The sequence below is a fragment of the Haliotis rufescens genome, unplaced genomic scaffold (assembly GCF_023055435.1).
Source record: "Haliotis rufescens isolate VD_foot unplaced genomic scaffold, xgHalRufe1.0.p SCAF_11, whole genome shotgun sequence".
NCBI classification, from domain to species: domain Eukaryota; kingdom Metazoa; phylum Mollusca; class Gastropoda; order Lepetellida; family Haliotidae; genus Haliotis; species Haliotis rufescens.
In genome coordinates this window covers 36,959,588-36,975,441 of record NW_025963791.1, presented here as the reverse complement: position 1 = coordinate 36,975,441, position 15,854 = coordinate 36,959,588, and the positions used below count along the sequence as shown (strand labels likewise).

Here is a 15,854-nt window from a genome sequence, read left to right as displayed (position 1 = left end):
AGGCAGCTCCATTGGCCACATTAACCCAGCAGCAACGTAGTTGCATAATCTACGGATCATGTCATTACTGGGGGGGGAGTGTGGAATAACAGACTACGCTCATCAAGCAATGATGGTTCAATTGTCCGCCACCAATCTGTAGCATAAAGATAATTGGGGTAATTTGCAGTCTTCCTGCTTCCATCAGGGTAATGGGACACCAACATAAAATAACATTAACAAGAAGCCACCTTTCTGGAATAAAATTCATCATGGCACTATATCTCTCGAGACTTTTCTGCGACAAATGGATTTTTGGACATGTCTATGACTTCATCAATTTCAAAATGGACCTTATTATTTGTTTTAAGACATTGTGGAAAATGGCAATCTATCGAGTGACCTGAACTACGTATAAATCTGTAACCCTGTCCTCTAATCATGACAATCTATTAGGAAATCAATGTAGAAGACTTTATCCAGGTTCACCAGCTTGAAGTGCTTAATCTCCATATTTCATAACTTTGTCTGAAATTGCCCGATGAAAATGTGAGACCAAAAAAAAAGTTCAATTTCTTTGTTTTCACAGGAGTGAGTCAGCGAGTTAGGTTTAACGCTACCATACTTTGAAAACTATTCCAGTTACATCACAGCATGTCTGCTTGATGTGTAAAGAAAGCCTGAAGTAATGCAGGTCTTGGACGTTTACCACTCTGGTGAAACCCATGAGCACTGGTACAGTGCTGACAAACCAAGAAGCATAATCAGGGTAAACCTGGATGCCCAAGAGACGCAACTCTGCACATCGAATTGCGGCACCTTAGACAACTGGGCCACCTGTGCACCAATTTTCACAAGAACCTGCATATGTACGTCTTATACAGATATCTCACTGCAACATTCAGAGATATTCACAATCCTGACAACATTTCATCTTCTAAGTAATACTGAATGAAAGCCTAAACATAATGAATAATTTCTCATGAATTTTGTCACATCACACCTTATAAGTTTTACACAAATGATAAAATCATGGTTTCACTAAGAAAAATAGGCATTCCAGTAATGGGTAAAATTGAACATAACATCAGCAATACCAGCTATATCATCAAATATAGTGACACCTCATTATCAAGTCCAGAGATAGCCAAAACCCTTTTTTAATATATTCATCCTTTCCTTAGGCCCAGTGCACAAGGTGCGTGTTAAATATTGCATTACATTAACAGTAGCAACAGGTAACATGATATCCTGGGTGAGATTGACGTGGAGATCTTCTACATCCACATCCTCTATTATTGATACTCACGGGCATCTTCTACAACAGTTTAACTGAGATCCTGGCATTTTGTTCATCAATAACCAGCCATACAACCTCAGAAATATGACAGATTCTGTAACAGCAATGTGCTCACCTTGATCACGCTCAAATTCACACTCCTACCTATCTCCAGTTCCTGTACTAATCATTTTTTATGTTTATATGTTGGAGTCGAGATGCCTTGAAATTAAGGATATTATTGTCAAAAAGTATAAGTATTCAAGCAGATATGTTTGTCATAAATTTGCATTTTAAACCTTGCACTGAGTGAGTTTGGTTTAATATCACTTAGAAAGGTATGTTAATTAAAGCAAAATTATTTACAGCAAATCAAAGTGAATTGTGCTTTTCATAATAAACAAAAGCCAACAGACACACTGTGTCAACCTGATCGTCAATCAGCCAGGTAACACACTGTGACTACCTGATCCTCAATCAGCAAGGTATCACATTGTGACCACCTGATCCTCAATAAGCCAGGTATCACATTGTGACCACCTGATCCCTAATAAGCAAGGTAACACATTGTGACCACCTGATCCTCAATCAGCCAGGTAATGCATGGTGACCATCTGATCCTCAATCAGCAAGGTAACACATTGTGACCACCTGATCCTCAATCAGCCTGGTAACACACTGTGTTCATCTGATCCTCAATCAGCCTGGTAACACACTGACCACCTGATCCCCAATCAGCCAGGTAACACATTGTGACCACCTGATCCTCAATCAGCCTGGTAACACACTGTGACCATCTGATCCTCCATCAACCAGGTAACACACTGTGACCACCTGATCCTCAATCTGCCAGGTAACACACTGTGACCACCTGATCCTCAATCAGCCAGGTAACACACTGTGACCACCTGATCCTCAATCAACCAGGTAATGCATGGTGACCATCTGATCCTCAATCAGCCAGGTAACACACTGTGACCACCTGATCCTCAATCAGCCAGGTAACACACTGTGACCACCTGATCCTCAATCAGCCAGGTAACACACTGACCATCTGATCCTCAATCAGGCCGGTAACACACTGTGACCACCTGATCCCCAATTAGCCAGGTAACACACTGTGACCACCTGATCCTCAATCAGCCAGGTACCACACTGTGACCACCTGATCCTCCATCAGCCAGGTAACACATTGTGATCAACTGATCCTCAATCAACCAGGTAACACACTGTGACCACCTGATCCCCAATCAGCCAGATAACACACTGTGACCACCTGATCCTCAATCAGGAAGATATCACATTATGACCACCTGATCTTCAACTAGTCAGCTCTCAAGTCAAGCTTGGGATATTTGATACCAATTCTACCACCAACTCCCCACAGGGAGGAAACATAACACAAGTCCATTAATAAATGAAATCACTGTGTACTTAATCAAGAAATATGTTTCACTACATTAAAGATCTGCATAGAAAAAACATGAAACCTGGCTTGGATATCTATTCCTAATACATATCATAGTTTCTTATACAAGTTTAAATGCAAGTTAGCAAGTAACCGAGCTGATATTTCTTCCTTGAAATGGGATATCACACTTAACATGTACAAAATCTTCTATACATACAAACAGGTGTGTGTGTGCAAACTTACATCTACTCATTACATGGTAAATCTCTTTTCCGAACTTGTTTCTCTCCTAACCCAGGTCATATTAATGCATAGTGTCACTCTATCCTTCCTTTCTATTGAACTGAAATACATGATTGAACCTAATCTGGTGGGAAAACTCGGCCTGCCATTATACTTTCTAAGCACACGTTTATTACATTACTGAAGTGAAAAAGTGATCACATATCGAGCCTCAAGGCCAGCAGCTCAACATGGGCGCCACACCTGTTATTAACACGCCATGCTTGATTCCATCATCTCCACATTTTACCTGTTCCATTAAATAAGATTAACTAATGACCTTGTTGTAATTAATCCACGGATCTCAGTCAGGAGGCATGGCTCACAAAATGTGTACTTGTATCACGACTGAATCCAGTCCAACAAAAGTGTTACCAGTGATTGTTGGGCCAGCTTTCCCATGGCAACCTGGACTAAACACACATAAACCAGGATGCTGCAAACCAACACGGCAGGCAAAAAGTCCCCCACAAAATTCATAAACACACAATGAAGTGAAGCAACATATGATAAAGTCAGGAGATCAAGCACGTTTGCAAACCTATAAAGAATATGTGTATTTATGACTGTTTGCAGACTTCCCAACTGGATGATTCAGTGTTGAGTACCGGTGTATTTGGTGGATGATTCAATGTTGGGTGGATGATTCAATGTTGGGTGGATTATTCCATGTAGGGTGCGGATATGTTGGGTGGATGATTCAATGTTGGGTGGATGATTCAATGTAGGGTGCCGATATGTTGGGTGGATAATTCAATGTTGGGTGCAAAGTTGGGTGGATGATTCATTGTTTGGTGGATGATTCAATGTTGGGTGGATGATTCAATGTTGGGTGGAGATATGTTGGGTGGATGATTCAATGTTGGGTGCCGATATGTTGGGTGGATAATTCAATGTTGGGTGCAAAGTTGGGTGGATGATTCATTGTTTGGTGGATGATTCAATGTTGGGTGGATGATTCAATGTTGGGTGCAGATATGTTGGGTGGGTGATTCATTGTTGGGTGCCAGTTAGTTGGGTGGATGATTCAATGTTGGGTGGATGATTCAATGTTGGGTGCAAAGTTGGGTGGATGATTCATTGTTTGGTGGATGATTCAATGTTGGGTGGATGATTCAATGTTGGGTGCCAGTAAGTTTGGTGGATGATTCAATGTTGGGTGGATGATTCAATGTTGGGTGCCAGTAAGTTTGGTGGATGATTCAATGTTGGGTGGATGATTCAATGTTGGGTACCATTATGTTTGGTGGATGATCCAGTGTTGGGTACCAGTAAGTTGGGAGGATGATTCAATGTTTGGTATGTTTGTTGGATGATTCAATACTGGTTTTCCTGGGTAGAAACCTGGGTGGACAATTAGAAGTCTGATGTGTCAACTGAATAATTCAGTGTTGCATATGTTTGATAGATGAATCAACCTTGTGTATGTTGGGGAAATAATTCAACCTTGGACATACAAGTCTCTCAATGTGGGCACCATGTTGACACAGCTTATCTTCCATATTTACATCATCAGGTCAACACTAATGCGTAACTTCATATCCTTCCAGCGACACTAAACAGAGGGCAGGTTGCGGCATGCAGTGACTTCTCAGCTGGTTCAATAATCAAAATGAGATTCTTTACACGCTCTTGTGAAACACTGAAAACATATTGCTAGTGGTTTATCAATACAACGGGACTTAAATAGAATTCCATTTTCCATGTGGTGCAGTGAGCATTCAAACTATTTTATTCCGTGTGGGAATCAATTTCATCTGAGATGGAATTCTCGTTTGGTAACCATTTCGACTTGCTCTGCATCCGAAGACAACATCAGGACATATCTTAATGTAAAATAAATGTCACGGTGAAAGTCTCAGTTCCATCAAAACGCTGATAATTTTACATAATATTGGTATTTTGGTATCATAAACATAGGAACATGATTAATCCAATTTCATTTGTACAGACATCTAAAATTTCTTAATACTTCTTTCAATGTTTGATGGACATTAAAAACAGTGAGTGAGTTGTGTTTAACACTGCTTTTAACAGTATTCCAGTTATATCGCGCCGTGTCAGCTTAATGTGGGAGGAAAGCCTGAAGTGATTCAGGTCTTAGAAGTTTACCACTTCGGTGAAACCCATGAGCATGCGTATGGTGCTGACAAAACCGAGAAACATAATCGGGGCGAACCAGGATTTGAACCCACAATTGTAGGTTTCTGGCGTGCCCAAGGGATGCAACTCTGCACAGCGAATTGCGGCGCTGAAGACGACTGGGCCAACCGTGCCTCCCCCCCCCCCCCCAACCATTTTAGACTGGCCTAAAAGTTGTAATAAGTGCCTTTTGTGAAACTAAAACATTGCTATGTAATTGGAGTCACAAAAGACATCAAAGACTTCAACAATGGTGTTTTAACAACTTAATGCCCTTTGAACAAAGATACATACACATTCTTAGCAGTGCTATATTCATACATTATTTATTAATTTATTTAGAACTGCTCACCTGTCTCCAGGACAGGTGACAAATTCTTATTGAACAAATACAGCAAAAATACCAAGCAAATAATCTAGACAGTCCAGAATATGTTCCAATCAGGAGCAATAAATCCTAAGATATTTTCTGATTATCATTCAGATATGTGTTTTAGCATGTTTAGCATGTCTTGTTTTTTTCTTTTTGCAATTTTCTAAATTCTAGGATGAAATATGCAAACACATGTGCTAGTGCCCATCTGGCTATTCTATATTATTAAATGGCACACATGATCTTGAAAATAGGTAAGTTATCACGCCTATGCATCAGATTCGACAGTGGGTGTTGGTGTTGGTGGAGTTTACACTGCTAAGGCACGCAGCATTCAATATACCATTCCCTTTGACTGTGATATTTTAGAGACATAGTAACTTTTAAATATCCTACTGTCTTCATAGATATATTTCCAAAATAATTTACATAATGATTGACTTAATTTGTGAAATCTGAAAAACAATATAATTTTGTCCCAATTTCATCTTGTAAGTTGATATGACTGCCATCATGTCAGTGTTATTTGCTGTAATAATGTGCTGTTGGTAAGTACTATTCCATGTGACAGATGCTGGTTTGCATCGTCACTCACACACTCAGATATTTCATACACTGACGGACAGAGGGCTAGACTAGATTATTACTGTCTGTGTCTAACGTTAACTTATGATGGAACACTGAAGCATTTGGTTTCTTCTTCCCCACCATTTGCTTAGATTATGACAAATGACAGCATGGTTTACATGTGTTTACCCTACATCACAACAATATACTAAATGTGAAGCCCATCTTATTGCCATTTTCCTTCGAATTAATATAGATAGCAATAAAAAGTGGATGAATTTCATATCATATCATACGGAAAGACCTTTTTCTACTTTTCATATAAATACCGGTAGATGTAGAAGGGCGAGTTTGTTGAAACTACAAACTGTTTGAAGGTTTCCAGATGTACATCGTTACTGTCACTTTAGCAATAATTCTGTGAACAAAATTTCATTGAATATAATTGGGGGAAGATTTACTGTTCTATATAGTAAGGAGAGTGTTTACTGTTCCCTGACTATATAACATTTAAATTGACCAAATCTTACCCTCGGACTACAAGAATCTCATCTAATCGCTCCCGTACAAAACTTCCACTGGATGATGAAACCGATGTCACTCGTGAAGATGATGACGATGATGGCGCCCCTTTCCCCAGGGCAATCAGCGGGGGTAGCGGAGGACCATATCCCTTACCCCTGCCTGTGTGTGCCAGCGTATAGGCGTGAGGGGGCAGGTTCGCGGGGGACAGGTGGGGCAACTGCTTCAACAGCAGGTAAGTCAGGTGTGCATGGGTGTCTGGATCAACACCTGCAACGTGGAGTGTCATCAGGGCAAAACGCGGACACTTTAGGCTGCATCAGGGGGCGTGAGGTTTGATGTCACAGCTAGAGCTGCATCACACATTCCATAATGAAGCCGTGTATATTGAAGACACACCACTGGATGGAAGGATCCTCTTGTCATATATCCTGAATGTTTCTCATGCCAGATTTTGTTTCAAATCTGTTGTTATGTAGAAATTTTCAGCCTATTTGGAATTACTGTTGGATACAAACTGGTAACACATTAATATCCTTTGATTGGATCAATGTGGCTCATTTAAAGCAAATATGGTTCACAAGACAACACAACTGCTGTCAGTCTCTGGCAAGTCCACTGTAAAGCTTCCTAATGGCGGGCTAAAGTACTTTTGGCAGTCAAAAAAATCTCTGTAACTTGGAAGCACAGGAACAAGACCTAAGGCACTGTTAACACTGCCCTGTCCAAGGGCTATTTGAATAACTGTCGACCTCAGTTGCCCCTATCAACACCTATCACTTAATGCACCTGAAAACCTCCTTAACTTCACCCAAACAGCTCAAATAACACAAGTCTTTCTTCCCATTAATGATATCTAGAACATAAATCCACTAATTTTGACAAGCATTTCAATGGTCTCTAGATCATATCACAGTTCACCAAGGCACTTAATTTTTGACAATGGAAAAATCTTGTATATTTGGCAAATTATACACGTTTGGACTCTAAATAGTGCCTTGATCAATTCCAATTACTACAAAGTAAATGGCTTTGGCTGACATGATAATGCAAACTGATTTGAAAACATTCAAGCCAAAAACACTCTGGTGCATTAAGGTAGGATTCATAATAAAAGCACTAGAAGCAGACAACCTGGAAAGCACCTGTTTGCAAGAACCTGGATGAACACACAACACTGTTAACAATTGTGAAATGAGTAGTGGCTAGTGAAACAGATCCAAAAGCTTTCCGGAGTGCTCATCCCAAGCAATGCTGCTATTGTGCCCATCACAAGTCAATGAAGCACATCATATCAAACAACACGCTCCATAATGATCATCCAATACACTGTCTATTCTTGGCATTATCCATCTTAACATCCTCTCAGCTTGTTCTCTCATCCCATTCTAACACTGAGAGTAAGTCCAACCTATAGCAGAGCTTGCTTTCACCAGCCTGATTGCCACCAGAAGGTATGTCCTACGGTAAATTTAGACTGGAAGATTCTACTTCGGTTGAGGGGTGTCAAGCAGTGGGGCGGACAGGGAATTATTGTCATTATCATCCCAAGCTGATGGATAACACGAGTGACAAAATCACGACACATTAATTATTACCTTGCCAAAGAAAATACTACATTTCATGAAAAACAAATTGCTAATAATAGTGTTTTCACCACCCCATCTCACCTGGCTTTCTTCTGTTTGATCGCCATAAATCTACAAATGTCTCAATTAAGTCTTGTAGACACAGCAGTAAGCCTTGTGGTTACCAGCAGGCTATAATAAACACTAGCCTGGTTATAAAGGTCTTTGACATGGGATTTTCGTGCTGTGAAAGTTGACATGACAAATTTAACAATAAACCACTTTAAAGTTCACAACACAACTGTCTCCTACACATATAACTCAGAGTCCCTCGTCATTGAATAAGCATCCCTCAACTTCATGTGGGTAGATCGGCAGCTGGATGACACACATACAGGTTAATTTATGCCATGATGAATATTATTTAAGTCCCTCAGATAGAAACTCTCGACTGTAATATCACCTCTTACATGTTTGCTTAGCAACAACAATCAATATAGATGGATGAAAATAATCTCCTCACAAGACCACTTCAAATTGTGATTGCGAGAGTAATGAAAATAACTTGATACTCAATTATTATTTTAGTTACAAAAAACAACAAATTAAATTTGCATTCAACTTGAAAATGTTGAATTGTCAAAAGATCTCATTTCATGACGCTATGTTTGATGTCAGGGTCTAAGGGAAAGAAATAAAATGGGTTTATGTTTTTGAAGAAAACTTTTTAGTTTGGTTGTTTTTGCCTCAAATACATCCCATTTTCGCCGCTTCAGCAGTTTAGGATATTTTCAATATATGGTTATCAGTTTGTTTGTTTGTTTGTCAGACAGCCTGACCACCCGATCCTGTTATGTCGCCTCTCACGACAAGCACAGATGCCTTTTACGGCAAGCATGGGTTGCTGAAGACCTATTCTACCCCGGATCTTCAAGGGTTTGGTTATCAGTAGCCAATTAAGCTTTTTATCATGTATAAACGTTCAATTTTTCATCCCAATTGTTTAAATTTATTATTTCAAATACTGCATATGAAAAGCACCTTGTAACAATTTTACAGTTATTACTGAAACAACAAGAAATTTGAAACTTTACCCACACACATTCTTGATGCTGAGGGATTAACCAAAAGTTAAATACTGGCAACAATCCATCTGAATACTGACCAGAACTTCAATAATTGCCAACCATCAACATGATCAATTTGTTATTGACAATCAACTCAATTATAACCCGTAGCTACTCTATGTTCAACAAGCTCTTCACAAGAAATCAATCAACAGTAGATATGCCCACAATGTCCTCCCAACACTTCTTAATCCTTTCCTTTGTAGTCATGACATGGCCATCCATAGGTCACAATATGGACATAGCTTCATCTCCATCCTCCAAGGTAATGACAATAGTTACGCAACCCATATTACGCTGTGAGTAGCGAGGTGTAAGACATCATATAGCACCAGCCACACCATACAGTTGTTGACCCCAGCCAAAGAGTGGCCACAGTGTTATGCTATTATTACTATTGTACCTCCCCGAAACAGACAAGTATTTCTGCCCCAGTTTGGCAAAATCCCCTATTGTTGACTCTCTATGAAATGTGTATTATATACAATGTTAACATCGGGTTTCCGACTTGGATATGATATTCAATTGTAGCTGCTCACGAAAGGGCACAGGAGAATGGAGGATCATAATAAGGTGATAATAATAGATGATGAAAGCTTCCTGGGATACAAGCGTTCTGGATGAGTGCCCATGGAGGAATGTAATTACACTGCACACATGGTAGCGCCAGGTAATGAACTGTTGCGGCACTTGTCCAGGTGATGACCCCTCCCTCCCTCCAACCCCTCCCTCCAGTGGGCCAGCAACACCAACGTCACAAAGCAAACAGTGAATTGTATAGCCTACAGTAACAATAGCAATAGCCAAAACATTAACTACCTAAATATTTGTCATCAAACAGCGGGAAGATCGGGGAAACTGCCCATATGACATGATAAACGATATTACCTTGGTTACAAACATAACAGTATGGTGGACAAGATCGGGCAGAGCTTAACAGGGCCTGCCTGAGGCAAGAACCAGGAAGTGATCGCTACTGACACTATGTGAAGGCTGATATGATATACTACGACCATGATAATTAACATTTTCATATTTCTGTTATCGGATCGGGTAGTTGGACAGCATATTTCAATAACCTTTGTTGTGACGTTTGTATTTGTAGGTGGGATCTCGTATATCACTGGAAATTGGGTTGACTTGGAATCACGTATTGGATATCACTGGAAAATAATTTGATGATGAAAATTCAGATACTTAAGTTTGGTATGGATGGGCTCTTGGTATTTTGGTCAGAGAATATTTGTTTGTTGTTTAACACCGCACTCAGCAATATTACAGCTATATGACCCTGGTCTGTAAATAATCGAGTCTGGACCAGACAATCCAATGATTGACATCATGAGCATCGATCCACACAATTGGGATTGATGACATGCATCAACCAAGTCAGCAAGCCTGACCAGCCAATCCCGTTGGTCGCCTCTTACGACAAGCATAGTCGCCTTTTAAGGCAAGCATGGGTTGCTGAAAATCTATTCTGCCCCGGATCTTCACGGGTTGGTCAGAGAATGATCATTGTCAACAACAGTACAGGTTTGTAAATAACCAGTGGTTGACAGCATGAGCAACCTTCCACACTGTTCGGCTTAGTTTACACACAATCCTACACTCCTTACACCCAATTCTCATGGTCTCAGCCCATGAGTCAGCTACCCCAACATTACAAAAGCCATGACTGAATTCTCCAACCATCCAATGCTTGTTACCCAAGTGGTGAAATGGACTAGTCACGATCATACTCCATTTGGCCATTTGACCTCAAGAGAAAATAAGACTTAAAAATAAATGAAGGAAAAGACTTTCATTGTATTTCATAGGCTTTAATAGCCGCATAAATAATTCAACCAGGTGTAATGTATGACTACATCAAGGTACATCATTTAGCAGTTTGGAAGCAACTACTAGTCAGCCCAATTTCTGTACATGTCTTAATGACGCATCTCCAGTGCACATCTCTCATAATCAGGTCATTGTTCAGAAAATGGCAAAATGTTTTCACCGAATAAGACATACTAATCTCTTGTTATGAAAACATTTTCACTTCTGTTTCAACACTATCAACAGGATATAATTAAATCATAAAAACACATCTTTTTCATGTTGATTCTGTGTCTCATTTTGGGTGTTATTTAATAAGTTCAAAGTTCATTTTGCTTTAAGCATATTTTTTTACTTCTTTTATATAAAACCAAAACACTTCAGAAATCTGTACATTATACAAATTGTGACATATTCGCCATTGTGTGCCCTTTGGTATTAACCAGACTGCTACATACAGCACAACTTATTCTGAGATCAATGATTAATGTGGTAATGACTGATGCTGGGTATTGTACTTTTATTTTCTATAAATTAATATTGTGCAAACTTAACTGTAAATTGAGAAAACTCAATATTCTCATAAGAAGCTGATGTGATAACTTACAAATTAAAGTTGTTAACATAACCAAATGGTTTATTAGTTCAATCTAGTGTACGAGTAGATAGTTCAATCTAGTATACGAGTAGATAGTTCAATCTAGTGTACGAGTAGATAGTTCAATCTAGTGTACGAGTAGATAGTTCAATCGATACGGGTAGATAGTTCAATCTAGTATACGAGTAGATAGTTCAATCTATACGGGTAGATAGTTCAATCTAGTATACGAGTAGATAGTGCAATCTATACAGGTAGATAGTTCAATCTAGTATACGAGTAGATAGTTCAATCTAGTATACGAGTAGATAGTTCAATCTCGTAATCTAGTCGATTAATTATTTCACCCATTAACTTCCAAGATCTTTATATATTTGACTATAATTCTGCACAGGATTCATTAGATTTGTTATGAATGTGATATGGTACATGTATGTTCCATTTAGAATGGCACTCAAATGATCACCTACTTTGGAGAAGTGTAATATGAAGTGAATATGGTTTTACACCGCTTTTAGCAATATTCCACAATATCACAGCGGGGGACACCAGAAATGGGCTTCACACATTGTACCCATGTCGGGAATCGAACCCGGGTCTTCGGCCTGACGAGCAAATGCTTTAACCACTAGGCTACCCAACCGCCCCAGAAGCGTAATGATTAACTTTGACACGGAAAAACATTAGGGTCACACATGTTTCAGTGGCATTATTCACTTGAACCTATGTAACCAATGATAAGACGGTATGGATGATCAACTATTTCATTCCATTTGTGTTTGCGTTTCTATGGAGATTCTAACACCATTATCCATCTCTTGCTTCATCAGACAAGACATTGTAATAATCGTAAAAAAAAGTCGACCATGCATACTACCTTGTCATTAGATACTTAATTAGGTCAGCATCTGAATTTAAGATAACAGTATACAAAATGTGCAGTGATGTGCAGTGTGGTAGTCCCAAGAGCATCACCTTGGTCACACAGACAGCGCAGGTTGCCCTACATACAAAGACTACAACTTGATTAACCTACAGAGCTACTGCAGCAAAAAGCAATCGATAAACTGTAACATAACTCCAAAACCATTTGTCATAATTGAATAAAACCATCACAGATGTAATATATTTACATAATACAATAATTACATAAAGATGTAATATTATTTTTTAAAGAAATAATGTGACATGTAACAAAGTCGTTTAGAAGCTACCGTATTCCACGTAATAAGCGCCCCGTTCTAATAAGCGCCCACGGCGATATTTGCTAACAAATTGGCTAGTGAACAATCCCAATTAGCACCCCTTCCGATTGATCAATGTACACAAAACTTATTTATTCGCGTATAATACGCACTCGTGTCTTACGTGCACCTTAATTATGGGCAATTAAATTCTGGAAAAATATATCTGTCGTATATAAACATTTCAGGCTGTCAGCATAAACCACGAAATTTATCCTTTAACTCTGTTTTTTTCACCAAAATAATATTCTAATAAGAGCCCCCTATTTCTAATTTTGAGAGCGCCCTGGGCGCTTATTACGTCGAATACGGTATGTATGAAAAACAGTGGAGGGTGTACTCGGATTTTACATGACGCACAAATGTTGAGATTGGACAGAGAAAAAGAACATACTGCATCCCGAGGGACACACAATAATATTCTTTGTACCTACAGCACATCAAGAGCAGTAATGGGTGTCTGTCACTTCATCCTTCAAGCATGACCACTGTCCACATGATCATTGATTCATTCCGCGCTCTAAAATAATTATTAAAACGTACAGTACACTACACCATTTCATTACTTTACAGGACCGTCACATTGCCTGCAAGGACCCTTAAAATTAATTATTGGGGGTCCCTGGACCCCACTTTTTAAAGTCAATGTAAAAACCTGAGTGTACAGTTCTAGGTACAGCCTTGGTATGTGGTAGTATCAGTAAGGGGTTTAGGAGGGAATTGGAAAATTAATATGGGCAACAAAGGAGCAGTTTACTTATCAATATGTTTTACTTACTGCTCCAGAGTGAGTGAGTGTATCACAGCCTGTCACAGTGGTGACATCATCAAGCACTAGCTGCAACACTACAACAGACTGTGAATTTAGCCACTAGTCTCACGTAAGAGTGAGTGAGTGAGCTGGGTTTAACGCCGCTTTTAACAGTATTCCAGTTATATTGCGGCGTGTCAGCTTAATGTGTGAGGTAAGCCCAAAGGGATGCAGGTCTCAGACATTTACCACTTCGGTGAAACCCACCAGCAAGGGTATGGTTCTGACAAACCTAGAAACATAATTGTGGCGAACAGGGATTCGAACCCACAATCATAGGTTTCTGGCGTGCCCAAGGGACGCAACTCTGCACAGCAAATCGTGGCGCCTTAGACGACTGGGCCACCCGTGCCCCCCTCAAGTAAGATGTCTTTGGTCCAGTAACATCAATCCCATATACTAAGTCTTATATCTTCTGAAAATACAACAGAAATTATGGCTATGATGTAAAGGAGGTAAGGTATTCAAAGGAATTATACAATTCTGTGCTGTATCAAAGTATTGGGCGCAGATTGCAACAAGAACAGTGTTCATTCTGCCGGTCAGAATCCCTTTCTATTTGTCCAAGCTCTACAAATACAACGCTTGAACATGCAGAGGATCCTTACAACATTATCGTTATCTTTACCTCAAAAATTGCAAAGAAAGGTAGTCAAACCTAATTTTTGTTTTATTTTTTCCATCTGTTTTTCAAACATTTGATCAAATAGATGTGGGATCAGAGTACACAATAGGCGCTGACCTATCTACAAAGTGATGTAAGCTGTCATAATAAATCAAAAGCCATTGTTTCCTTTGAGTTTCATCTGACACACTACAAGCCAAGCGTGAATCCCCGGAGTGTTCATAAGGAATGGAGACACGGGCCACGATTTTGCATTGAAAGCAGCACATCAAATATTGAATACATGACAGGCACTTGAGAGACAGTTGATTTCATTTTATTTACCTTACTCTTTATTTCAAAAGATGAAAAATACCCACAGAGAGGACCTATCTATTATCCTCACCATAAACACTATTTTGTTAATGGATATTAGTAGTGGATCCTAAGAATCCATTTATCCATCACCTATAAAAACATGACCCATTTTTCCGACAATACACGTTTCCATGTGCATACAGATCAAACAACAAGCAGAGAACTGGGAAGAAATAAAATACGTAAATGTCACCAGTGATGATAATTGCAGCACATTGATTGAGACTGCCCATTTCATTCTGTACAAGTACCACCCAATTCAAGATTTATGTTGCTATGGTTACAAATATAAACAAACCCAAACACAGACAATCAATTTCCATGCTGTGCATGACCTTTTCTGATTCCACAAATAGATAGTATTGTACAAAATACTGGCAGTATCAGCACAGCATTGTGTACATCTCTCTTGAGTTTCAATTTATAAACCAGGTTGATATCAGCATTAATTATTAAAAATCCTCCTGACTCTAATGATCATAAACAGTATTTTTATAAAACAAAAACAGATTGAACACATAATGTAAACTGTCATAGAAATTATATAAAAAAAAAGCAGCTAAGTCAAAAAATAGAAAACAGTGAATTTTGAGAAACAATAACAATCATAAGAAATGCACCGTAAAGCAGTAAAAAAACAGTAAAATATATGTCAGTGTGGGACAGTAATGGGCTGCTAGGCTCCTCGAGATATTCTGCTGTTGCATTTGAACCTAGGAACCCCCTAAATCTTTCATTTTTAAATTTAGGGGCATGACATGCGAGGACCCTTTCTCTTTTATCATAAATCTTGAACTCCGATCAACAAATTAATGAAACAGTTTTTTAGCAAGGATCAACATATTGCTTGCACTCTGCATAATACATTAACAAACAGCCCACATTACACCTTCAAAGAACTAAATGAAAGGATTCTCAAGCAGAGATCTTGTCAAAGGGTTACAGCACTATTGTTCTCCAACACCTGTGCCCCACCCACCATTGGACCTGACAACCTAGGAGGTAAACTCTCTTTGTCTGTCAATCCATCCCGGTTTAATATCAAAGACATTTTATCACATGCAGAGTCATGACTCATCTCCCACCAAATAGATGAAAAAGCAGAATTCAGTTTAAGGGCAAGGTATTAAAAGGTGCAAAATTTACTA

The 15,854-nt window shown here is 39.1% G+C and overlaps 1 protein-coding gene across 5 annotated transcripts in view; it reads right to left on the bottom strand.

The window, feature by feature from the left end:
* Nucleotides 1-15,854, bottom strand: part of LOC124153078 (protein FAM149B1-like) — an 81,084-nt gene that overhangs the window by 38,379 nt on the left and 26,851 nt on the right. For 2 of the 5 annotated variants that reach the window (XR_007219988.1, XM_048392693.1), the window contains exon 1: nt 6,564-8,004. The exons of the other annotated variants lie outside the window; for them this stretch is intronic. Coding sequence is in view for 1 of the 2 variants with exons in the window: in XM_048392693.1 (XP_048248650.1) it covers nt 6,564-6,844 (281 nt within the window). In the remaining variant the exon portion in view is untranslated. Of the gene's footprint in view, nt 1-6,563; nt 8,005-15,854 lie in introns of those variants that run through there. 5 annotated transcript variants of the gene reach the window in all.